This window comes from Macaca mulatta, chromosome 9 (assembly GCF_049350105.2).
Source record: "Macaca mulatta isolate MMU2019108-1 chromosome 9, T2T-MMU8v2.0, whole genome shotgun sequence".
Lineage (NCBI taxonomy): Eukaryota > Metazoa > Chordata > Mammalia > Primates > Cercopithecidae > Macaca > Macaca mulatta.
Window position 1 is genome coordinate 57402177 of NC_133414.1, and position 25912 is coordinate 57428088.

At 51.7% G+C, this 25912-nt stretch overlaps 1 protein-coding gene across 1 annotated transcript; it reads left to right on the top strand.

The window, feature by feature from the left end:
• Positions 1-517: 517 nt before the first annotated feature.
• On the top strand, positions 518-25912 carry TMEM72 (transmembrane protein 72). The gene is made up of 5 exons (XM_015146914.3): positions 518-1108; positions 17195-17261; positions 20900-20971; positions 22538-22677; positions 23553-25912. Exons 1-5 carry the CDS (start codon positions 670-672, stop codon positions 24032-24034), a joined length of 1200 nt encoding a protein of 399 aa, XP_015002400.3. The 5' UTR covers positions 518-669; the 3' UTR covers positions 24035-25912.

Below are 25912 nucleotides of genomic sequence, written 5' to 3' on the forward strand. Positions count from 1 at the left end.
AGAAAAACACCTGAGAGGTAATACCATTCATAATAAGATTAATGAATCTTAATACCATTCAATCCAGCATATCCATTAGTAAATTAAGAATGAGTGAAAGCCCCCCACTGGCCAAGTGTAAAGGCTGGGCTCCCTGAAACAGCTACAAGGACACTCCAAGTACTTTGAAAAACACCAATTCAGCCAAAACCTCACATTTATTTTCTCCAAAAGTTACCAAGGCTCACAGATGCCTTTGGGTTTCCCCAAGGTCACCCAGTTAATTATTGACATAGCAACTCCCCTCGCAAAGCAAAGAACCAAAATGATTTCCAACATCCCATGTTGAGATGCATGTTAATGAGGAAGGAAGGCCTCTGCATGGGGGGGCCTGAGCTAAGTATGTCTAGTCAGAGTCCAAATCTGGGACAAACTTGAAAAGCTTCCTAATCCACCTATATGCAGAAGAATGAAGCTTGGAACTCATTCCAAAAGTTGTTTCTACTGGTGATTTAAAGACATACTCCTCTCTCCCTCATGCACACAAGCACAGACCTGCAAGAGCACTGTCCCCTCCAGAGCCTGACGCTCCAGACCCCCAGCAAGTGTGAAATCCAGGTGTGACTTCCTAGGCATGGCCTGGTAAGAAAGGGCCTGGCCTACTCCTTGGCTCCCTCCTCCCAGCCAGAAATGGTTAATTGCCAGCTCCAGGCTGCCTCCAGCCCAGCCCTAATCGCCGATCTCAGACGGCTGGGCTGCGCTGGGGCTGAGCGGCTCCAGCCCAGGCTGGGGTTGTGTGAGCAGCGGGAGCATTCTTCCAAGGTAATGATTAAGCTGAGTCCCCGGCAAGGGCACGGGCTGAGCCGGGAAGGTGAGCCCTATTCACACCTCGGCCAGGCTGCAGTGGCCAGGACTGGTTTGGGAAGGCAGGGCCCCGGTGTGCAGGGGCCCCGAGCCAGCAGCCACAGCCTCCTACCTGCACAAGGGTGTTCAGGAGCATCTCAGGGCCGGAGACTTTGCTGCCCACCCTGCCGGGACTTTGTCCTCACCCCCAGCACCATGAAGCTCCAGGTGTTCTGGACTGGGCTGGAATACACCTGCCGGCTCCTGGGCATTACCACTGCTGCAGGTAAGACCCCGCCTCCTGGCTGCTGATCCTTGCACACTGGCACGGCAGATAGGGCTGCCTGAGGGGTGGGAGGTGGCCGAAAGACAGCAGGCACATCTGGCCACTTCTGTGCTTCAATTTTTTTCCCAAGACCCCCAGAAACACTGCTCTGTAGAGCAGCAGCAGGTGCAGTGGGGTGAGCCTCAGGCCAGGGGCCAGAGGGCTGGGTGCTGGATCTTTGCTTGGCAACTCACCCTCCCTATGACCTTGGGAAGCCTCAAGATCCTCATCTGCAAAATGATTCCAGGGGTCTACCCCACCTACTCAGAGAGTTGTCATGAGATGGAGGTGGAGACAGAAGGTGAAAGGGCTGGGCCTCGCTGTGCAGCTACAAAAGGTCAGCTGAGCTCATCCTGCTTTACTCAAACCATAGCCCTACCTCATGGAGAGAGAATTCCCAGTCATGAGCAGCTCTGCCCAGTGGGGACAGCCTGAGCTAGGCTGGACATGGAGATCACAGGCTTCCCTCGGGCCCATGCTGGACCCTGTTAACAGAACACCCTGTAGGAACCCAGACTCCCGTCTGAGGTCTGGCTGCAGGAGTCAACTGTGGTCTTAGCAGCAGAGATGCTTCCCAGAGATGCTGGGCTCCCCTCCCTCACCCAGCAGAATCACAGGGCTGCTCAACTGGCCAGGAGGGCAGATTGTTAGAGCAGAGCCCACAGCCACCATCCTGAGCCCTGCCTGCTCACTTCCCCAGGGCAGGCCTGACCCTTAGCCCCATGCCCCCTACAGGGCCAGGATCTGTATTGGGGAAGTGAACGGGCAGCACTCTGAGCCCTTAACTCTGAGCCACATTGTCCCCTGGGGACAGAGAGGAGACACATCCCCTATCAAAGCCCTTCCCCACCACTGGGCAAAAGCTTACCCACGGGTCTTGCCAAATGGGAAAGTTCTCCTAGGTCAAAATCACGCAGTGCTGGTTCCTGCCCCAGCCCAGTCACTTGCCTGACCTTGGGGAGCCCCTGCCCCCTCGGCGGCTGCACTTTCTGATCTGTATGACGGAGATGCTGGACCTGCTGGCCACGTGTTCAGACAGGTTAAGGATGCAGGAACTGAGCATGGCTAAGTGGAACTGAAGATGAAACCCTCTCAGCAGAAGCCCCCATGACACACTCCAGAGCTCAATGGGAAGCTGGGTCATTTCAGGAGCACTGGGCTGGGTTCAGCCATGAGCTGACCAGTAGGCTCTTCCAGCATCTAGGCCGTGAGTCAGATCATGAAGGGCTGCTGGATGGTTTAACCCCACCCCTCCTGCTATAGGATGGAGCACCTGAGCTCAAATGCGAGTGGTGACCTTGCCCAAGGTCATGCTGCATGTCAGAGAGACAGCCAGCCCGGAACCCTGGTCCTTCAACTTTCACAAAGGCCAGAGCTCTGCTGAGACTCTGAGTGGAGGCGCTGATGGAGGAGCCAGATCCAGCCACTTTCAGAATCACGTTGTCATCTACACAGAAGGGAATGATGGCCAAGATCCCCAACAAGCAAACAAGCCATCCTGGGGAAAGGAAGGCCACCCTAAATAGGTTTCCATATCTGTTGATCTGAGTCCACCCTGCTCCCTCTAGACTTTGGTTTCGAAATCTGTAAAATGCCAAGAATCCCACAGTTTCCCTAGCCACACTTCACCCAGAGCTGAGGCCCACCTCCTGTCGAGAGGCTGTTCTAAGATGTATGTACCTATCCTTCTAATGGATTAGCTAGAGACAGTTTAACAGTCTGATTTATCTCAGTCAATGGAAGAGTCTGCGGCCCTTGACACTCCCATGTGCATGCGCGCGCGCACACGCACACACCCACACAGACACACACATACACACGCACACACACACACACACACGTGCACGCGCGTATAGTGCTCGTCTTAACCACAGCCTTTATCTCCGTACAGGGGACTGCTGTTATGCTGAGAATGGGCCTCCCTCTTGGTTTTGATAGGAGATGCAGACTAAAAATAGGCCATGAGTTCCCTTCTAATGGCCAGGCTTTCAAATGATCTTGCTTGGGCTTTCTAGAGTGCTGGGAGTGAATGGGAAACTAGAGAGAGGGGTTTGGTGTTCTTGGGCAAATCTCGAGTTTCTTCCAGCATCACTGAACTCCTGGTCTATTTCCAGTACACAAGATTTGCAAATTCCTTATTCTCCTAAGCCTCTTTTTTGTTGAAATCCTCTGTTGAGAACTCCAGGCTTCATTTACAAGGGCACTGCTGCTAGACAGGAAATAAGACTGGAAATAGAGGGCCTCACTTTGCAGAAACCCTAGGGAGGTAGGGAGTGCGGATTTCTTAAAAGCTAGGAAGACATGTGACTCAAGGGTACTCACAGTGTCAGCTGCAGGGACCAGGCAGCTGCTAAGAGGCTACAACCTCTCATTAGCAGCCTCCTCCCTGGACCCCCTGCAGACAGGATCAGGGCTGTCAAAAGCACTGAGGGTACCTGGTGGGTGCTTCTGCCAGCATGTCAAGGCCCTATGACTGTGGATGAAGCCACAGCCTTCGGATGATGCCTCCTTAGGATTCCTCGAAGTCCCGCAGGCCATTCTTGCCCCACCTCAGTGTCCAGCCCCACATCATGAGGGGTCCTAGAGCACAGACGCATCATTGCCACCACCAAATGGGGATAAGCAGGCCTCGGGTAGTAGCACCTGGGTGGAAGTGTTTCTAAAATTAGAAAATTCGTTCCCTCTGAAAATTCCTTCCATGTGGTTTCCAGGACATCACAGACCACTCTCGCATTGTTTACACCGGGCTCATTTGCATCACCTCCCTGGCTCGGGATGCGGGGGTGGGGGGCAGGCGCACGTGCGTCCATGTGCATGCATGCACCAGTGTGATGTCTAAGTGCCTCAGTTGCTGAGACGCGGCATCCACTGCTGCCCATGGAAGCAGACCCAGCTGGGAAATGGCACACAGGCTGTGAGCACTCCACATCCCCCTGTGTGGATGCCGGGGCTTCTGCCTGTCCATCCCTCAAAGCAAATTCTCCCTGCGTCCACTGCAGACAGGGTAAAGGTGTCCTGAGTGCAAGACTCAGGCCTCAAAGTAGGCTTAGCCCTGTGACAGGTTCTCAGTACAGACCAAATGGCAGGAAAGGGGGCCTGGGAAATAGGTTTAACTGAGCCTGGAGCACAGCGGTCCAGGGCGCTCCTCCTCTGTGAGATGAGAAAGGACCAATCCCACAGCATTGGTCCCGATTGCAGGCTAGGAAGGCAGGGTTGGCTTCCCTTAGAACTTCCGCCATCCTCTTACCCTTTAACCTCAGGGGAATCGTGAATAACTCCCTCACCACTCCCCAGTTCCTGCCAAGGTGGCCAGGACGAGAATGGGAAGAGCCCCCTGTGTGGGGCAGAGGGTGCACCTCTCAGGCTGTCCAGGCTGGGCATAGAAGGAAAGGGAGGCATGTCCCCGGGCCCCGCCTCGTAGAGAAAGGCCTCCCTCCAGGCTGTGTCCTCACACACAGATGTGCGTGGGCTTCCCCAAAACAGGCTTGCTCAGAAAATGTCTCTGCCTGCTTGAGCAAGGCCTCCCAATTTCCCTCAGAGCAAAGAGGCTCCAGCTTGGGGCCCCACTGCCCCATCTCCAGGGCTGAATTTCACTCTTCCAGCCTCTGCCCAGAGCAGGGATTGCTGAGAATGAACATGATTATTTGAGTGTGTATTCACATAATACTCAAAGCCCAAGCTTTGCACTACATATTTTAAATGCAGTATCTCATTGCATCCTCCTGTCCTTGGAAGCATCATCATGTTCATCCTCATACCCACTGTACAGGAAGGGAAACTGAGGCCTGATGGGGTGAAGAATCTTGCTCAGGGTCTCACACCAGGAAGTAAGAAGACAAAGTTCCACTTGATGATGGTCTGCTCCTGAGACCCCACTCCTAATTGCTATTTCCTCCACCTAAATCAGGATTTAAAAGCATGTCTCGTAGTATTTTGATGATCCCAAGATGCAGGATGAAAAACACACAGAGCAGAGCAAGAAAGGCCTGATCAGAACTGCCCGTCCTCTACCCTCATGCTCCTGCCCTTGGCCAGTTCTGATCAGGCAGGTGGGGTCATGGTGAGGACACATGTACACTGAAGCACATAGTCAAGGGTCACCAAACACTTCCTAAATCTCAAGACACCGATATTCATTGCACCTGTCCATTCTCTGTCCCAAGATGCTTTAACCAGCACCACCATGACCTTCTCTAGCCAAACCTGCTTCTGGACCCCATCTGGGGACAGAGAGATCTGCACACATTTCCAGAGGGAACTATCACGGTAGGGCTTGCCTTGATGGGTCCAGAGGTGCAGGGTTGACTGCATGCATTATGGTCATTGTCTCGCTCCAGCCCCACAAATGCCTGTGAGGCTGGAGTGCTGGGCTCAGTCCCATTTTACAAATGAAGAAACTGAAGCTCAGAACACTGAGGTAGCCTGGCAGAGCTCACATGGCCAGGAGACAGAGATCTGGTGTTGGAACTCCACTCTGCTCAAACACAGGACTGTGCTATGGCAGCTCCAAAGCAAAGGGCATAGCAGAGCCAGCAGGGACATGAGGGGGATGGAGGCAGAGCCATCCTGAGTGAACTCTGCTTGTCAGGCTGACATACTGTTTCTCACAAATTGAGTGCTTGGGAACAGCCTGGGATCACTGAGGGGTTTTGTTTTGTTCCAGGTTTTGACCCATTAACCTGTTTCTCTATATAATAGATGTGGCCACATTTTCAACTGCTCCCATACTTTCCACACAGTTAGAGCATTGGCTTATTAAAATAAATTAAGAGAAAAGAAGTGTTTAAAACCCAGCCGTTCTCATTATATTTTAAAGGATACAGCAAATGCATAGTTGACCTTAGCCCTGTTCAAAGCCTTCAGGAAAACGAATGCTTCTGAAGCGACCATCTTGGGCCCTCCATGCTAATTTCACCCCTCTTACATGTATATCCCCATGACCACTTCCTGCCGTTGAAGAAAGGGTCACGCACTCCAATGCCTCGCAGGTGATTTATCACCCAAGCGAGCCCACATTGCGTTTTCAGACCTTCCAAGTGAATATTGACTGTTTTCCTCTTCTGTTACAATTGGCTCCACGAGTAAATGGAATCTGCCTCCCTCTGTTCCCCCTACCTACCACCGACACGCAATAGGATTTGGTTCAAACATTTCTTTCTTCACAAGTTTGTGCCTGTGCCTTGCTTCTAGCTTTATAACAAGAAATCTGAAACTTCAATTAGGTTTCTTTTACTCGGCAAACTGTTGCTGAGTCCTCAGTCATGCAGTGTAGACACTTGGATTAGGATGGCAAGACCTCGCCCTGTGGGAGCACATAGGCCAGACAGAGAAGCAAACTAGTAAATGCACATCCGAGCACCAAGCACCACAGCGTAGTGTTTGGGAGATGGGTCTGTGTCCTGGGACAACCACTGTATCTACCCTCTGGAGTTGTGAAGACTCAATGAAACAATGGCTAAAGTAGCAAGCTGCCTGGCACATAGATTCTCACTCAACATAGGCTAATTTTAGAGGAACGTGCAGGGCATGGAACTGCATAGCATGAGTTATCGGCTCCTTTTGTAAGATGGAAGAAGTAGGAAAGTCTGAGGAAAGGAGCAAAGCAGTATGTGACCCATGAGGCTGGAAGGAGGAAGGGGCTACACTGTAAAGGGTATTATGCTGGGAAACATTTCTCATCACATTCTGAGCTTGGGTTGTGAAGATCAGCCCATAAGAACTTGGCTATTTCTACACCACATATAGTAAGCCAACCAGAAGAAAGATGGCAGCCCTGTTTTATTTTTCATGGGATGACAGCTCTTTCAAGATTGTCCTGGGTTCTATTCAGCCTTCTGAGGAGGGCTGTGAACAAAAAGAAATGTTGTCTGACATAAGTGGCTGACACTGTGGAGAAGGGGCTCAGGAAGCCCCCCAGGAGGCCAGGTAATGTTCAGATGAAGAAGCCTGGTGTGTGTGGAATGGACAGAGAACAAGGGGACATGGACAATGCTTTCTGGAAACCTGTCATGTGGATGAATGAGCAGATGCATTCTACCTAAACACTGAGAAGGAATAGGAAGTGAATACCTCGGTTCTCCCTGACATTGAGACCTAGAAGAAATTTATCCTGTGGGCCCGTATAAGTTTGTTTTCATGCTGCTGATAAAGACACACCCAAGACTGAGCAATTTACGAAAGAAAAAGGTTTAATTGGACTTAGAGTTCCGTGTGACTGGGGAAGCCTCACAATCATGGTGGAAGGCCAGGAGGAGCAAGTCACGTCTTACATGGATGGTAGGAGGCAAAGAGAGAGAGCTTGTGCAGGGGAATTCCGCTTTTTAAAACCATCAACTCTCTTGAGACTTATTCACTATCATGAGAATAGCATGTGAAAAACTTGCCCCCATGATTCGATTACCTCCCACTGGTCCCTCCCACAACAGGTGGGAATTCAAAATGAGATTTGGGTGGGAACACAGCCAAATCATATCAGAGTCTTTACAAGGGAGATGCTATTCTACATGGGAGACTCTATCCTCAATACTGCCAATGAACCACGTGGGTCTGCAGAGTCCTTCCTCATCACCAAAGAGTGGGGTATCAGCCCAGATGGCCTCACAGGTGAACTCTACCAACACTTAAGGAATAAATAATATCTATTCCACACAAACTCTTCCAGAAATTTGAAAGGAGGGAATACTTCTCAATTCATTCTATAAAATTAGTATTTATGTGAATACCAAAACTAGACAAAGATATTACAAGAAAATTATAGATTAATATTCTTCATCAACATAGATGCAAAAATTCTAAGCAAAGTTTTAACAAATACAAATATATTGAAAGAATAATATATCATAACCAAGTGAAGTTCATCTCTGAAATACAAGCTTGTTTTAATATTTGAAAAATCAATCAATGCAACTTACCATGTGATATGGACTAAATGTTTGTGTCCCCCCCACCCCCAGCCAAATTCACATGTGGAAATCTTAACACCCAAGATGATTGTATTGGGAGGTGGGGCCTTCTCTGAATGGAAATAGTGCCCTTACAAAAGAGACCCGAGAGAGTTCCCTAGGCCCTTCTACCATACAATGTGCAGTAGTAGTGAGAAGACAGTTTTCTACAAGAAAGGGGTCCCTCAGACACCAAATCCGCCAGCACCTTGATCTTGCACATACCAGCCTCCAGAACTGTAGGAAATAAATTTCTGTTATCTATAAGTCACCCAGTATATAGGATTTGGTTATAGCAGCCGAAATGGACCAAGACATCATATTTAAAAACTAAAAAAGAAAAGCCATATTATCATTTACATAAACACAAAGTTTTAAATAAAATACAACTTTTTTTATGATTAAAATAAAACTATCCTCAGCAAACTAGTAACAGAAGGAAACTCCCTCAACCTTAAAAGGTCATTACAGAAAACATATATCTACTTAAATGTAAAAGGCCAGGTGCCTTCTCCTAAGATTAGGAACAAGGCAAGCGTGTTCACTCTACCACATCCAGCCAGCATTGTACTGGAGGTTCTAGCCAGTGCTAGAAACAGAAACAAAATGCATACAGGTTGTCGAGGAAAAAGAAAAATTGTATTCACAGATGACATTATCATCTATAGAAAATCTAATAGAATCTACCCCAAAAGCTACTTGAGCTAATGGAGGGAATAGCAACATTGCAGTAGACAAGCTCAATATATAATAATCAACTGTATTTCCATATATTAGCAACAAACAATTAGAAAATGAGATCTTTAAAAATACAATTTATAATAGCATCAAAAATCTGAAATATTTAGGGATAAATCTGACAAAAGATGTAAAACAAACTACACCAGAAACTAGAAAACATTGCTGAGAGATAATAAAGAAAATCTAAATGAATGGAGATTTATCTTGTTGATGGGTCAGAAGGCTCAATATCGTTAAGACATCAGTTCTCCCCCAAATTGCTGTACAGTTTCAATACGAGCTCAATCTGAGGTCTCTTCCAACTGAATGTCCAGAAATATCTACCATGAAATCCTTCCCTTTTCCCACACTGTCTCCGAACCCTGGCTCATGTATGTCAGCTGAACTGATCTCCACACGCAGGTAAACCTCCCCACCATGCTTACCGTTTACTACAACTTCTGAGCTAAGAAGCCTGTGGCTACTACTTACTGTCCCAGTGAATTCACAGCAACCGGCTCCAGCAACTCCATCTTGGAAATGGTACAAATCTAGCTTTTCATCTCTACCCTGGCGGTGACCACCTCTCCTGCCCATTGTCATCAGCCTGGAGCATCTTTCCCTGAGATGTCCTTGGAGATCCTGAGTCCAGCAGGAGATGAGAATGAAGGGAAGCAATAAATATACATGGTGGGCTCTGAGGCTGCCCTCAGCAACGGTGAGTACAAAATTCTCATCCAATGCCCAGGGCATCCAGTGCAAGGTCACTGCCTGATACAAAAACCCAGTTAGTATGGCCTCTGATGACTGTGAAACATCCCATGTTGCCACCAAGGGCATCACAATGAATGCAAGACATATGTCACAATTCAACCCATGGAGTCAGAACGGATAAGCAACAGTGGACCATGAGGTCAGCCCTATGGCAAGAGCAGCAGCAGCCTGAGGCCAGGAGAATATCCCCTCAGTCGGCAGCCCCACAGATGGCCCCAGCCTCAGGAACATGCTGGCCTGAGCCCCGTGGGAACCCTAGCAGGGTTATGGAGGGCTAACACAAGAGATGTGGAGATAGATGGGAGTTTGGGTCACTTATATCCCAATTGGGCTTTGAGAAGGGACCTCAAAGTAAATTAGTGAACAACAAACAACATTGGTGCACAGGGAAGAGCTTTTTGGATACACACAAAAAAACCACAAGTGTGTTAATGGAAGCAAAGGATGAGAATAAACCCTCTCCTTTCCCTGGAGAATACTGATGGGAACCGCCTGCCTCTTAAATAGCTTTCCTAGCCATCGTCTGCATTTGTGCAGCACTCTCATTTACTTAGACTGAGCAGCGGTGGGCACCATTTTGCATGTTTTTATTTTCCCCATTTTCCAGAAGAAGATGCAGACCAGAGAGTTAATCACTTTCCTGAGGATGCAGGACTCGGCTTTTCTGATGCAGACCCCGTATTCTTTCTGCTCCGGTGCAGCCCCCTCCTAGCTTTCATCCACCCATGCTGAGACCAGAGCTCTAGGATGATAAGGATATTCACACAGTGGCTGCCTTGCCCGGGGCTGCACCACAGGTTCTTGGCCCAGGATCTCTGATCTCTGCTAAGCCTGAACTACAATAAACAGCTCAGAAAAGCAACACAGAAGCAAGCCCTGGCCCCTGAGAGAAGAAAATTATTGTACCAAGGTTGGATCTGGCCCAGACAGGAGGGACAGAGACTGGAGGGAAGGAGCTAATGAAATGAGAGAGGCCAGGCTTGTCCATGAATGGCTCCATCAAGGTGCAATGCAAGGTACCTCCTGGGATCGTGCAGGGAGTGAGACAGAGGTGTGGGGTGAGCTGTGCTGGAGTGGGCATAAGGTACCTCTGTGGGGCTGGGGTGAGAGTAGCTGGGGAGCCTGAGGTGGGATAACAGGGAGGGATGGAAGGAGTCAAATGCCACTAATGGCCGTGTCAAGCAGTGCTGTTCAGTGCTTCCGTGCCCCTCCATCTGGGCAGGAAAGACAGCACAGCCAGATTGAAGCAAGTCTCAGGGTGATTCCTTCTTGCAGAGAATTTGGTGTCATGAGGCTCTGATTCTGGGGGTAGCAGGGCCTTTGTGCCATTGTTTGTCTCCATTGATTAGCTTCTGATTATTGATCTGCTAATCCGAAGATCAGCTCTTCAGTCCCTGGTCCCAGATCCGGGCAATGCCCCAGGGGTATCTTTTCCAGTGAATTGCTAATTCAGGCCAACCACTTCCACATTGGACTAGCATCCTGTGAAGGCAGAGTTTCCAAGACACAAGCCTCACTGCCCTGTGAGAAGGATGGAAGGCCAGAGCGCAGGCCAAATTCCACAAGGAGCTAGAAGCCCTCAGACCCTGGGCCACCCAAATTTCTGGATGCCAGGGCCAGGGCAGGATACCACTGTCAGGGCCAGGGAAGGGCCTACACTGCCCCTGAGGGAGGGAGTGCTGCCTTGGGCTTAGAGTGAGGGCCACATTAAATTACAATGAGGGCCTCCTTAATTTTACAATAAGTACCCCCTTTATTTTAAGAGGAGCACCTCCTTCATTTTAGAATACCTCCTTAATTTAATGGCAAATACCGTTTTAGTTTTAGGGAGAACACCTCCTTAATGAACGAGCACCTCTGTAATTTTAGGAGGCGTGACTCCTTAATTTTGAGCCCTGGTGTCTTTCTGGGCCCACCCTGGTCCTAGTTCTCTGGGTGCCATAATTTCTTTGTGTTTAACAGAGAGCCCCGCCTAAGTCTGGAAACCTGGCAGAAACCTAAGGTCCAATTCCACAAAACAAGGATTGGGCCACCCTCATCCGTGGGTTGAAGTGAGGCCTTTGAGAGGGCGGGGGCCCACCTATGCAGTCTCTGGGAACAGACGCTCAGGAGACCGGAGAGGAGCTCCTTCTTACCTGTGCCAATCCCATCCTTCATTCAAGCCCACACTGAATTTCAGGCCACATTTCATGTTCACCTCCTGCCAATTCTGGAGACTAGTCCCCTGGAAAAAAAACTTTTGGGGAACTCCAGGCCCTGAGTGAAAACACTTTAGAGTCCTATATTTGTGTCATGTGGAACTGTGATACCTTCCAAAATATTTTGTTCCCAGTACAGTCTAGTCAGCACACCAGGCTAGGGGCTTCCACAGCCAGGCCCAATGTGGCTGTCTGGGGTGAGTGTTGGATACAGTTCACAAAATTCCTACAGCAAGGAATCTCACTTCTTGCTTTCTTCACTTTTTCTACTGGGAATGTCTGCAAAATGCAACTGTGGGAGGGACCTGCTTTAGATGATACAGTGTTCTCCTCCACAGATCCTCTATGAAGTCTTAAGATATAAAACCCCCAATAGGATTCCATGACCCAGTGGAAGTCCCCAGACACCACCCCTATTCCTTGGAGTCTGAATCTCCAAGGCTGTGGGGCAGGTGCTGTAGGACCCAGAAATGCTTCCTCCTGAGGAGTCAGAATATAATGTTTACTCCTAAGAAGTCAGACCAGACACAGTGACTTCCACGCCAAAAACCTCAGGTGGCTAGATGACAGAATAAACTGCTTTTCCAGTTACCTGTGTTTGGCTGCACAACAACCCACTCTAAAACGTAGTGATGTAAGACTACAATCATTTGAGTATGCTCAAAACATTGTGGCTTGGGAATTCTGGCAGAACGCGGTGGAGGCGGCTCATCTCTGCTCCATGATGACTGGGGCCACAGGTGGAGTCACAGGGTGGCTGGCATGGCTCACGTGGCTGAGGTGGCTCATCTGGTGCTTTGGTTCTGATTGTGGTCTGGGTACATCACTTCCAGTCTGTGTCACATCTGCTGGTGCCAGAATGTCAAAGATAACTTCTTCCATCATTTGATCCACATCCCACGACCAGCTGGGGCTGTTGTGCCTCTCTCTTTCTCCCTTTCTCTCTCTCTCTCTCTTTCGCTTCCTTTCTCTATTTCTCTCTCTCGCTGTCATTTCTCCCTCTCTCTTTTTAGAAGTCTCTCTACAAGGCTGGCTTAGGCTTCCTCACAATGTCAGTCTCACTCCTCAGGGATTAGCAGGCGCGTCTTCACAGCAAAATCATTCTTAGCCAACTTTCCTGAGAGATGGCAGCCAGCACATCGCTGAGAAAACTGGGAGACTTTAGGGTTGGCAGTTGCCACTTGGGAGATGTGCAGATGAAACAAGACGTACGGAGAGGGCCTACTGTCTATATGGTGTGTGGTGGCACCTGGGTGAGAGGCAACAGGGCTGACATGCCCAGGAAGCTTCCAATCCCAGACACCTCCTGGCCAGCCCACACCTCTGCCCCCCACTGCCCGGATAAAGCCCAAACATTGACATGCAAGGGCAGGGCATGCCTTCTGCTTTATGCCTGGGAAACCTCCTTCTCTGGGTCCCCAGACAGAACAGACCCTCCACTCTCCTGAGCCGCTATGCCAAGCGCCCTGCTGTGCCACTGAACAAGAAAGCCACCTGCACCACACCATCAGGAGCCACAGCCAGAACACTGCTTCAAGCCCAAGTCAACAAAGAAACTAGCAGATACCGTGTGCTGGGAGAGGAGGTGACCAGGAGCACCTGGAGCTTGTCTCTGTCCCTCAGCCACCACCAAATATCACCGAAGTCTCTCACCGTCTGCCCGGGGTCAGGGAGCTTTCTGAAATACCAGTCTAAACCTGAGTCCCTTCTGCTCACGCTGTAGAGCCCAATATTTAAGAACCCTGCAGTCGCCTTGATCCACATGCACTGCCCATTGCCCCCGACGGTGTCCCTGCTTCTGCTGTTAGGGGCTCCCACCCCCTGCAACGCCTGGCCCCTCCATCTGCACAGGTCCATTCCTGCGGCTTTTCTAGTCCACTCTGCCTTCATCTTTATTCATCTTCCTTGATAGTCCCATGGGCGGCCCCTCCTGTCTGGCCCCAGAGCTCCTGGGTGAGTCCCTCGTCCAGCCTGGGTCACTGCCCTCGCTAAATGCAGTTTTCTCAGTCCACATCACATCTCTCCCGCTGGACTAAGCCTACCCCAGCCGTGAGCCTGGTGCCTGGCCCAACCAGTAGCCACAGAAGACCAGGTGGGCCTAGGAGAAGTGGCCAGGAGCCGACCCCCACGGAGAGTGCGCCTGTCGCTCCCAGCAGAGCGGCCTGAACATCAAGACCAGAGGCAAACAGAGCGGAGGACAGAGGAAGGACTCAGTGTGAGTCCATGTTGTCTCAACCTGGCATGCTCTGCATCCAGGAACACGCACCCTACAAGTGGGAGGATTGAGCAGAAAGCAGTGACCCCCTGGCCTGGATATCAAAGGTCTTTACAGCCTCCCACGAGCGCCCCACTGATCCCCTTCCACCTTGCGTACATTGAGGAGCCATACTCCTGGCTCCCCACACTCTCCTCCTCCCGCCAACTGGCATCCCTCAGTCTCGACACGCAGAATCCGGCTGACTATGGTTGGGAGGGAGCTTGTGGGAGTGACCCCATGCTCCTTAGTACAAAGTGACTGACTGGATACTGGGAAAGCTGCCAGGGCCAAGTTGGGGGGAAGGAGTCGCCTCTTTGCATTGATCACCTGACATCTATCAGGCACTAAGCCGTGCATTTCAGACTCCAATCCAAGCAATTTTCTCCAATCCAAGCAATTACTCTGAGTTATAACTTATTCTGCTGCTTCCACAGATGAGAAAACACAGCTTGGATGAATTACGTACTTATCACTTGTGTGTAATAACACACAGAACTGGAATTTCCATCCAGCTCTCATTTCTCTGTTGCCATTTTTTGATATTTTTTTAATGCAAACCAGCACTGTTTCTACAGTGTTCCTCAAATGCCCCTCTGACCGCTGACCCCTTGTTTGTCTAAAGAGTACAAAACAAAAGCATCAAAATAGCTCTCCACATGCTAAATGGGTGCAGATCAGGGAAGAAGCTGAGTTCCCAAGACCCTTTCCTGCCATCTGCTGGTCGTCTGCCACTAGCCCCTGCAAATTGGCCAACATGACATGCCACGTGAGTGGATCCCACACCTGCCCTACAGAGTGCGCAAAGCAGACATCAGCGCTGAGTCGAACACCCCTTCCCGGGCCCAGGGCAGCAAGCACTTCTTCCCCATCCAGTGATTCACTGAGCACCCGTGACATGCTTGGTATCAGTTAGCTCATGACCACTGTGTGCAGGAGGGATGATGAGGAACAGACTCAGAGAGATTGGGTGACTGTGCTATGAACTGGAAAATGAGAGACCGAAACTCAGGATCTGACCTGGGCCTCCATCCGTAGTTGGTTGGTTGGTTTGACTTACATTCTGTGTGCCTCAGTTTCCTCTATGTAAAGTGGGGATAACAAGAGTACCTTCTCATAGGACTGCTGCAATGATTCAAAAAGCAAATGAATACTGGGTGCTGAGAACAGGACATGGTGAAAACCATATAAGTGGCCATTTGCCTGCACGACACACGTATACTCACATATTCACACATGCACATTCACATGCATACACTCACATACACTCACACACATTCACACACACGCACATATATACTCACATACACTCACATTCACACATACATTCACACACATGCACTCACATACACACACATGTACACACACATACACTCACACAGTCACATATATACTCACATATACATATACACTCACACACTCACACATACACTCACACATATGTGCGCTCAAAAGCCTACCCACACACATACACACGTGTCCACACACGCACAAGCACATGCTGGCAGGCAGCGGATAGCAGGAAACTGTGCACCACCTAGAACTGGCTGCCTCCATCTGGTCTCTAGGCCCTCACTTTCCAGCATGTATCCTTGAGTGAACTACACAGGCCACTGAGCCTCACTGTCCTCCTCTGTAAAATGAAGAGAGTGGGACTCCTGTGCCACGGGCCTGCTGGAAGGGCCAGGATGTGTGCACCATGGTGTGGAAGCTCTGAAGTGCTCTGTAAGTTTGGACCCTTCAGTTAGGCTGACACTGCAGGGGTATGTGGCCCGCTAGCATCATCCATCCTTGCCCCAGGTGAGCCAGCAGGGTAGCTGGAACCTGGAGAGGGTGGGAGACTCAGTGTCCACCTCCTGTGAACCAAGGGGCTGGTGGCAGGTTAGTGTGGGCAGTCGCCCATGAAGCACAGCGGAGCCCCAGAGCCCTCCATCCATCACTCAGAAAATATGACCACCTCTTCTCGCCTGCCTAGATCCAAGTACTCTGTCCCCTTTCCCCCGCCCCATATCTCCACCATCACCCCTCCCACCCCCTACCCCTGGAATCGAGGAGTGGAGTGCTGGTCGCTTCAGTGCAAGGCTCTTCCCTGCTCTCTGGGAGGGGCGTTTCACCATTGGATGAAGCGCCCTTCAGCTTGAGACACCAGGGGATGGAAGCCCACACAATGTCTCTGCCAGGGAAGAGAGGAAGCATCAGAAGCCAGGAAGCAGCCCCATGAGCAGCAGGGAGGAGGGGCCACCCCCAGGTTGCCAGGGACGACAACCCAGCCCACCATCTTTGACTGGGAGGAAGAGAGGATGAAGCCACACTCCAGCACACAGCAGGGCCATCATCAGAGCCCAGAGAGAAACAGGGTGCCCAATAGTGTAATCAGTTAGGGACAAAAAGATGTCTGCTCAGCAGGCCGATGCACTGCCCCTGGAATGTTTCTGTCAGGGACTCCAAGGGTCAGTGCTGTGCTGGTTGCGGGAAGCCATGGGAGCCAGCAAATCCCTGTGAGGAGAGCACCCAGAGACAGCAAGTCTGGAAAGGCAGGTCCGAGATGAAATTCACCCAGGACAAATGGAAGGTCATCACCAACTGCCACAAAAGGGGAGGAGGAGAGCTGAGGCTGAGCAACATTTCCTTGTCAGGGCGAAAGCCCAGGGGTTTAGTCAGCACTGGGTCCAAAGAAATGAGCAATGAGTGTGACCTTCAGCCACCCCTCAGCAAGCAAGACCAAGGCCACACAACAGCAACCAGTGACCCAAGCAAGAGAACAGGGCTGGGGCAGGGCCCATCCATGGCTAAGCACTGAAGCCAGACACACAGCACACACTGGGGTGGGCCCCAGCACGTGGCAGAGAACAGCTGTGAACCAAAGGGGCTGGTGGCACATTAGTGTGGGCAGTCGCTGGGGGCACTAAGGGTGGCTGCTCTGGGGAAGCTTAATCAGAAGACCTCTGGGCCTCTGCCTGGAGTTCCAGGGACCAATCCAGGAGGCTTCCTGCTCTCTTGCACCTTGCTGGTCATAGCTGCCTGTGTCATGAAGAGAAGAACCTACCTTGGCTCTTAGTCCCTGGGAAGAAGACTCACTCCAGAGCCAAGGTACCCCCAACAGGGCAGTGCTGTAGTGTAGAGCTCCAGGCCCACTCTTCCTTCTTCTCTTGCCCCTTAGTGTTGATCGGCGTGGGCACTGAGACCTTCCTCCAGGGCCAGTTCAAAAGCCTGGCTTTCTATCTGCTGTGAGTATGTGTGCATGTGCCACTTTTGACCTGTAAGTTCTGCTCAACTCACCCTACATCTGTCTATGCAGAAGGATGGAATGGATGGAGCAGTCCCCTTCCCATGCTAATTCCATCCTATCTCAGGGGTGAAGGGAGTCAAGGGGGGCTTTAGAATAGCTCCTGGTTTGTGCAGACCATCCCATAAATCAATGAATTATCCTTTCTACCCACCCATCCATCCACCAATTCATCCAGCCAGCTGCCCATCTATCCATCTATCTGCCCATCCATTCATCAACCCACCCATCCATCCATTCACCCACCAATCTATTCATCCATCCACCCATCCATTCATCCATCTATCCAGCCATCTACCCATCCATCCAACTACCTATCCATCTATGCTCCCACCTCTTCATCCACTTGCCCATCCATCCATCCATTCCTCCATCCATCCACCCAACCATCTATCCATCTACCCATCCACTCACCTATCCATCTATTCACCCACCCATCTATTTATCCATCCACCCATCCATCCATCTACCCATACATGCATACATACATATACACACCCATTTACCCATCCACCCACCCATTTATCCATCCATCTTCCAATTCATCCAGCCAGCCACTCATCTATCCATCCACCTGCCTATCCATCCATCTATGCACCTACACATTTATCAGCCTAGTTTTACAGATGAGAAAATTCAGAAGGAGTAAGCAGGTTAGCCCACATCACCAAGCTCATGAGCAGCAGGATTCAGATTCGAACCCAAGACCCTTTTGTTTCCCAGACAATGTCCTTTCTTCTCCACCACCAGCTACCTCTGTAAATTGTGCCCCGACAGGAAGGTGACCCCTGTGCAATGGTGTCCCAGGGGGTTAGAAGAACCTGGGTCTCTGCCACAGCATCTCTGCAGCCCCATTCTGAGGGGCTTCCAGCAGTTTCTTCCTAATGAGATAGGAAGACTGTGTGTTCTAGCCCCACAAATCCTGAAGAACTTACTGAGCTGAGAAGCAATAGATAACAATTTGCCAGGCTGCCCCACAAATGTCTGGTTCTGCCTACAGGGTCCACCAGGCTGTGACCTCCACTCCCCTCCCTCCTCAGGATCTGCCTCCACCTTCAGGTGGCAGCTGACCTATGTTCTTAGCAGTCTCCACCCTCCTGCCTGAGAGCAGGCCCCTTGCTGTGTTTGGGGGCTCACACCTGCCATCTCCTAGATGCAGGCCACCCTCCAAGCCCATTTCCACACTGTCTTCTAGACACACAAATCTCTCTGACAGCCTTCAAGGGCTCCCACCACCTCTGGTCCACACCCTGTGCCATCTTTTGGCCTCTGCCTCACTTCTTGCCACTCATGTACAGCCCGGAGCTTCTGACTCTTTCAAACTCACCAGCATGACCTCGCCTCCCGGCTTCACTCATTCCGTTGGGTGCCCAAGTACCTTCCACCCATTTCTACCTGCCCAATGCCTGACACTCCTTCCTGGCATTCCGCCCTGGCCATTGTGCCCTGAGCCTGGAGCCCCTGCTGGCTGGCAGTGACTTCTCCTTGTTCTGAACACCCTCCATGTCTAACTGACCCTGTCCCTGGCCGCTGTGCACCATTGCCCTGGGATCCAGAAGCAGGTGGGCCTTCCTCCTCTCCAGTGAGTACCTAATTCTCTGGTCAGGCCATGGCAGATGAATGTAGGCTGCCTTCTGCCCAGAAACCTGTTCTGTCTCTGTTTTGAAGGGACCCTATACCCATGTGGTCTCTGGGTGGTCCAGTCCAGCCTGGGGTCCCCTGCCCCTCGCTGTGTCCTGCTCTCTAACATCTGCAGGATCAGCACGCACTGCCTGCCCTGTCTGTCCCTCCCTGCCACTCAGTAGCACCAGACAGGAAGTCTGAATGGGTTCCTTTATTCCCCAAGCCTTGATATATCCCTTTGTCCCAGGGTGTAGGAAAAGTCAGTGGAAATTGTTTTGCGAAGCACATGTATTGATGGGCCTGCTAGGCACACAAGCTCTGGAGCCTGAGTGCTGAGTTCTGATCTTTCCCCTGCTGCTGATAAGGGGCCGTCGGTGATGCGGCACACTTCTCTGTGCCTTACTTTCCTCATCTGTAAACTGACAGTAATTGTAGTGTTTATTATAAAATTGTCGCAAGGACTAAATGAGTTGATATTTGTAAGGCCTTTAGAACTATGCCTGGCCCATAGCAATCATTACATAAATGTTAGTGATTACCATTTTAAAACCAAGGGGTAACTTGGGAGGCATAGAGAGTGAGACACTGGGAGGCATAGAGAGTGAGAGGAGTAGAGATCACTAAATGATGTAAATAATCACATGGAGAGAGAAATGATAACAAGACTTGATATAATTACTGTGTGCCAAGCATGGTCCTAAGTGCTTTACAAATATCGTTTAATTCTTAGAACAGTTTTACTGTTGATGCACTATAATAACCCCAGTTTACAGCTGAGGAAACTGAGACACAGAAAGGTCACACCTCTCACCTGTGATCATACAATCTAGAATCACAGAGTGTTTCTAGATTGGTAGAAACACCCATGGCTCTGAGGAAACCCTGGCCCCGAGCCACCTTCTGCACAACACTATCTACTTTCATTCCTTCATTCATTGCAATGCCCATTAATGGAGCCCAGTAAACCCAACCCACTGTGAGCCTGGGCTGTACAGAAGAATTAGACAGGGAACGCCCCCTGGGAGTTCACAGACTGGTGGCTCTGGTCATATGGTACCACGTGGAGAAGTAAGAGGAGGTCACCAGACAGACTGGAGAGGGAAGGGGAAGGCCTTCCAGGAAGAGCTCACTTGTGCAAAAGCCCTGTGGCACCTGATAGCTTCTTGAGTTGTCAAGGGAACATGGAGGATAGGCAGTGAGACCCTCTGCAAGTACATATTCCCATTCCAATGATTCTAATGTGAGTCCAAGAGCAGCCTGGGAGCCATGAATTCTACACATTCTTCAGGAGATGCTGATTGCAGGATCCCTGGATCACACTGGGAGCATGAGTAGCCTTTGAGGCATTCTGTATCAGGAGGAACATGATCAGATTCAGGTGTCGCGCAGCCCAGAGTGACATAGTGGAGGAGCAGGAGACAGGGCTGGGGTAAGTGGGTAAGTGGAGCTGGTGCAGGGGTCCAGGAGGCAGGGCCTAAACCCAGGCAATGCCCATGAGGTCAGAGAATAGAAGCGATTCGGAAGGTATTGAAGGAATGTAATCAACAGCTCCTGGTTACTGTTTGGACAATATGGAAAGGATGAAGGAAAGGGTTAGGAACAGGTCCAGCTTTAAGGCTGGAACACAGGCAGTGGGTGTCCATCCTGGTGACCAGCAGGTAGAAGGATGTGCCTGCCAGTGTCACACAGGGTACCAGGTGAAGGCCATGTCACCTGCTGGCCACGGTGCCCTCCCCACCCATCTCCGAACCCCAGACCCCACCTCTCCCCAACATGGCCCAGTACGGAACAGGCCATGGCCTGGAGATAGCCCCTGGTGAATGTTGTCTGGGGGAATCCAGGTCAGTCCACTGGCTGTAGATGTGATGTCAGGAGGCCACGTGTGAGAAGACAGCCCTCAGGAAAGTGAAGGAGGACAGAGGCGCCAGCCTCCCTCTCACCTGTCTTCACCTGCAGGTTTACAGGAGCCGCTGTCTCCATATGCGAAGGGGCCTACTTTGTGGCTCAGCTGTTGGCCATCTGCTTCCAGTAAGTAGTCTCCAGAAAGACCCTCCACTGTTCACCCCAGCCCCAGACACCACAGATGTCTCCACCCAAGAACCCGCAACCAGGGAATGTTCTGCTCCTGAAGCCACCGTGGACAGGATCCCCCCACCGAAGTACAGCCAGCCTGGCCTGGAGGTGGGCGCAGGCCCATGGGCTCCATTGCCTTCTTTGCCATGGTCCCAACCAAGAGAACCAACCGACACATTCATTCGGGGCCTATCCTTGCTCAGAATCCCCAGAAAAGTCCAGCTCCCCCTCACCAGGAGCAGCCAGTCACTGGGCCCCAGTGTCTGAGCCATCTGCCACAGGATGAGGACCCTTCAGAAGGCCCAGCTGGGAGTGAGCAGACCTGGGTTTGGGAACTGGCTCTGTCTCTTCCTAGGGCCTGGGGGCAAGTCAGGGGCGGTACGTCTCTACACCCCTCCGTGGGGCAGGAGTGCAGACCCTGCAGGATCTCGTGAGGCCCTTGCTGCTTCCCAGCCTACACTCAGTATGTGGAAGCTGTCATCGGTGAGACCAAGGACTGCGGCTCTCAGAACCTAGACACTGGTCTCTGGGTGGTCAGTGAGAGAGTCAGTCTTCAGATCCAGCTGTCCCAGCACCTTGCAAGGCCACTAGCTGCCTCTCAGGCTCACCAGCCCTAAGGCAGAAAGCTTTCCCCCTTTCTGCTGAATTCCATTGCCAAGGTGTGCTTGAAACTTCAGCTGGGGAGAAGGCTGGGGAGGAATGGACCCTGGATGGACTCCACCGCACCCCCCCACCATACACACACAGGAATGGGCACCAGGGGGCACCAGTGAGCCATGGCAGTCCAGCCTGCTGAGCATAAGAAAGCAATGCTTTGGGCCACCTGGACAGCTGAGCACTCTCTCAAAGCTAGAGAGGCAGGATGCGCCTGTGTAGAGCCCCAGCTCTAGGCCAATTCAGAGGATGAAGGCGCTGGGTCTAAAGGCAGGCACTTGCCGCCTGTGAAACCTGGAGGCAGCATCCCTGAAGGAAGCTACTCAACATCAGGCTTCTGCCAGGGCTATGTGTGGTCCCCGTGTATACAGTTAGGAAAGAAGCCCTTTTGGGCCGACACTGTCCTGTGCCTAGGCAAGGCTGGGTGAATAAGGCACAGCTGGATTCCAGCCTGCTCACTCACCTGGCCAGGCCTCTTGTGCAGTGCACTACAGGCATAACTGCCCCAGCCAGGTGGCTCCCGACCTGCACACTTTCTCTGCATTGGTGCAGACTTCCCAGTGAGCCCTGAGCCTCCAGCTCTCTTCCTCACTAACTCATGCAGCATCCTGAGAGCATTTAACTTGCTTCCCCCTCGACCAGAAAGACAGGGCTGGGGAGCCTTTCAAAAACGTGTGGACCCTCTCGATAGACTCAGGCAAGTCCACTCATTGTGGAACCCACACCAAGGACTGCTGGGGCCTCCTGTTCAGCCAGGGCCCACTGCAGAGCATGCCCACAGCAGGGCCCGGCCCAGACTCCATGGCATCCAGTCTTGCTGAAGTTTTCCTGGGACACATTCTGCTAACCTGGGCTCCCTCTCACCAGGTGTCAACCAGGATCCCTGGCAGACAGAGTAAGGGAGAAGGCTCACTGGCTAGGCTGCTTCCAGAAGTTCCTGGCCTACCTGCTGCTGTCGGTGGCCTGCTTCCTCCACCCTGTCCTGGTCTGGCACGTGACCATCCCAGGTAAGAACATGGGGGTAGAGATATGCAGCCCCAGCACAGGTGGGCTCCGAGCAGGAGGGGCTGAGCCCCTCAAAGTCTAGCTCCAGTGGTGGCTCCAGGGCCCTTACCTGCCCTACTGCCCTCTCTAACCTAGAGGGTGGGCATGAGGAATCACAGGAGTGCCAGACATCCTCCATGCCGATCAGATGGCAGGAATGTCCCAAGAAGTGCATCCTTCCTTCACAGAGCCGTCCAGAAGTGGAACCGCAAAGGGGACCTCGCCTTTCCTCCCACTGACCGTGTGTGGTCTGCGTTTCCCAAGGGTGTGACATGGCCACTTCCCTGCCCAAACCCTTCCGAATCTCCTCAGTGCCTACCCATTCAGGTCCAAACTCCTCAGCCTGGGTTGAAAGGCACTTCAGGGTGGGATCCCAGAAAATCTTCATACCCTCATCCACTTCCACCTCACCAAGTGCACACCACTGGCCAGCCTGCTTTCTGATCGCAGAATCCAGAATTTCTTGCTCCCACCTCTTCAGTTTCATCCACGACTTCTTCTGCTAGTGTCCTTCTCTCTGCTCCCTGTCTGTGAAAACTGTGCCCCCTCCTCATGAACCCGTGTACAATACAGGGAAGCCAGCCCTCCAGGGAGACCATGTTGAAAAGCGGAACCCCCATCCTTCCTGCCATTTAGCATCCCCGTCCCAGCCTCCAGGTGGACCTCCAAATCTGATGTGGGGTGTGAGGACAAGCCAGGCCAGAGAGCCAGGGCCACAGGGGCCTGTGTGTGGCCACACAGCGCAGGGTTACAGGAGTCCTGCTGCACAACATGCTCTCAAGGGCTCTGGATTTTCTCCGCAACTCATCTAATGTCCTGATCTCTGGCTCTTTTCCAGGCTCCATGCTCATCGTCACCGGCCTGGCCTACTTCCTTCTGAGCAAGCGGAAGAAGAGGAAAGCTGTCCCCGAAGTGCTGGCCTCCCCAGAGCAGTACACAGACCCCTCCAGCAGCGCCGTGAGCACTACCGGCTCTGGGGACACAGAGCAAACCTACACCTTCCATGGGGCCCTCAAGGAGGGGCCCAGCTCCCTCTTCATCCACATGAAGAGTATCCTGAAGGGGACCAAGAAGCCCAGTGCTCTCCAGCCCCCCAACACACTGATGGAGCTGAGCCTGGAGCCAGCCGACTCCCTGGCCAAAAAGAAGCAGGTGCATTTTGAAGACAACGTGGTCCGCATCGTCCCCTCCCTCGCCGAAGGTCTGGATGATGGGGACAGTGAGCCAGAAGAGGAGACCACCTCTGACACGACACCCATCATTCCCCCTCCCCAGGCCCCAGTCTTCCTGTCATCTCTTACAGGCACTGGCCTGTTCTAAGTGCCTATTCTTGCTCCAGCCTGGAGGACACTCAGTGAGGGGTCTACCTAGCTCAATGGCCCTCCCTGGAGTTTCAGGGTCTTCTCAGGTCAGCTTTTCAAGGGGTAAACAGACACCCCCACGCTGGCTGGGCCCCTGAGGCCATCAGGAGGTGTGACTGGCCAGCGTTTCTGCAGAGGCCTCGAGGGAGGCACAAACAAGGCTCATGCCACCTCAAGCCAGCACAAGCTCCTTCCTCCTGGCCACAGGTGGGGAAACACATGCTTCCCCAACGAGACCATCACTCCCACTGCGCACGAGGCTGCAGGTGCCATTGCCTCAGCCCAGAAAGGACAGAGGATGTCTGCCCAGCAAAAACCTCTGGCCTTTTCTTACTCCTGATCCAGGGCCCAGCACTCAGTGAGGAACCCGTGATCCACCCATCTCTGAAGGCCCAGGGAAGTGTCAGCAACTTAAGCATCTCTAAGGCAGGAGAAGGTGGCCATGGGTCTTGACCAACCGAGACTGCTCAGGGTCGGGAGGGGAGACTGCAGGACTCTGGTGGGAGCAGTCGGGCCGTGGGCCGCATTCTCTGCATGCTCCAGGGCTGGGGCTGAGCTGCTCAGGGAAACAATGCCGCGCTGTGCTGACTGTGGGAAAGCCAGGCCAGATGAGCAAAGCTCATTCCAGAAACATGGCTGGGGGTTTCCAGCCTCCTTACCACATGGCCTTTCCAAGATTCCAAGTTGATGATGCAAACTGAAAGCAGTGACTGCCAGGGCCCAGAAGGCAGTGCCTGCTGTGTGCAGGACCACAGAGGCTGCCCGGGGGTGGCACAGCACAGAGAAGTGGCAGTGCCATGTTTAGATGTCTGGTAGCAGATTAGGTGATAAATATAAATTTCTTCAAAATGGAAGGAAGTGAGTGGGGAGGAAGAGGAGGAAAAATGGGAGGACAGGAGGAAGGTGGACAGGCAGGCAAGTTCTCTGCCATGGGACCACAGAAGTGACAGTTAACCCAGAAGGAACAAAGACATCTGAGTCAGATATTCCTTTGTAAATCTGTAGAGGATTTGCAATATAGGCTTTACTTCTAAAAATTGCTGTTGGGTCCATGAGGCTGTTGCCAGGAAGAGCAGACACACCATTCTTCGTGGCAACCGCAGTGAGGGAGCAGTCAGGAGGAAGAGTCCTGTGGCTTCCCAGTCCCTGTGGGGACTAATGCCAAGCTCTGTAGAATGAACCTTAGAGCACATGCTCTATGGTCTAATGAGAAACTTGGGTTTGTGCTTTCACACATTTCAATGTTCCCTACGGGTTATTTGACAAAGGTATGAAAATAATGGCCAACAAGAAGCTAGTATCAGTTTGGGGCCTACATGCGGCAGGTGTTCCTGATAAGCAGATAAGCTCTTCCTGCAGTAGCCCAGGTCTCGCCAGTCAAATGACAAATGGCTAATCAAGACATTCCGGCAAGCCCTTGATGGTGAGAGCGGCAGAGCTGCTTCTTCAGCTGCCATCAAGGCAGGACCTCAGGACCTGACTGTCCACAGTCAGAAAAGAGTGAACAATATGGGATATGGGTATAGGTAGGTGGTAGGCAAGGATGGTGCCCCATGGTTGATGGGTCGGGTGTCTCAGGCAGGCCCCTGTGCATGGAAACAGCCTAAGTGCAGAGGTGCCAGGCGTCTTTCCCATCATCCATGGAAGGAGAATGCGATGGCCACAGACACCCTCATGGCACAGACATGACCAGCCTCTGACGTTCTTGTGCATCGGAATAGCTCTGTCCTCAGAGCCCCAGTCAGCAGAGCTGGATGGCCAGGTCGCAAGAAGCAAACCACAAAATGTGACGTCAGAGCTGTCAGATCTCGTTCAATAAACACTTCAGTAAACCCAA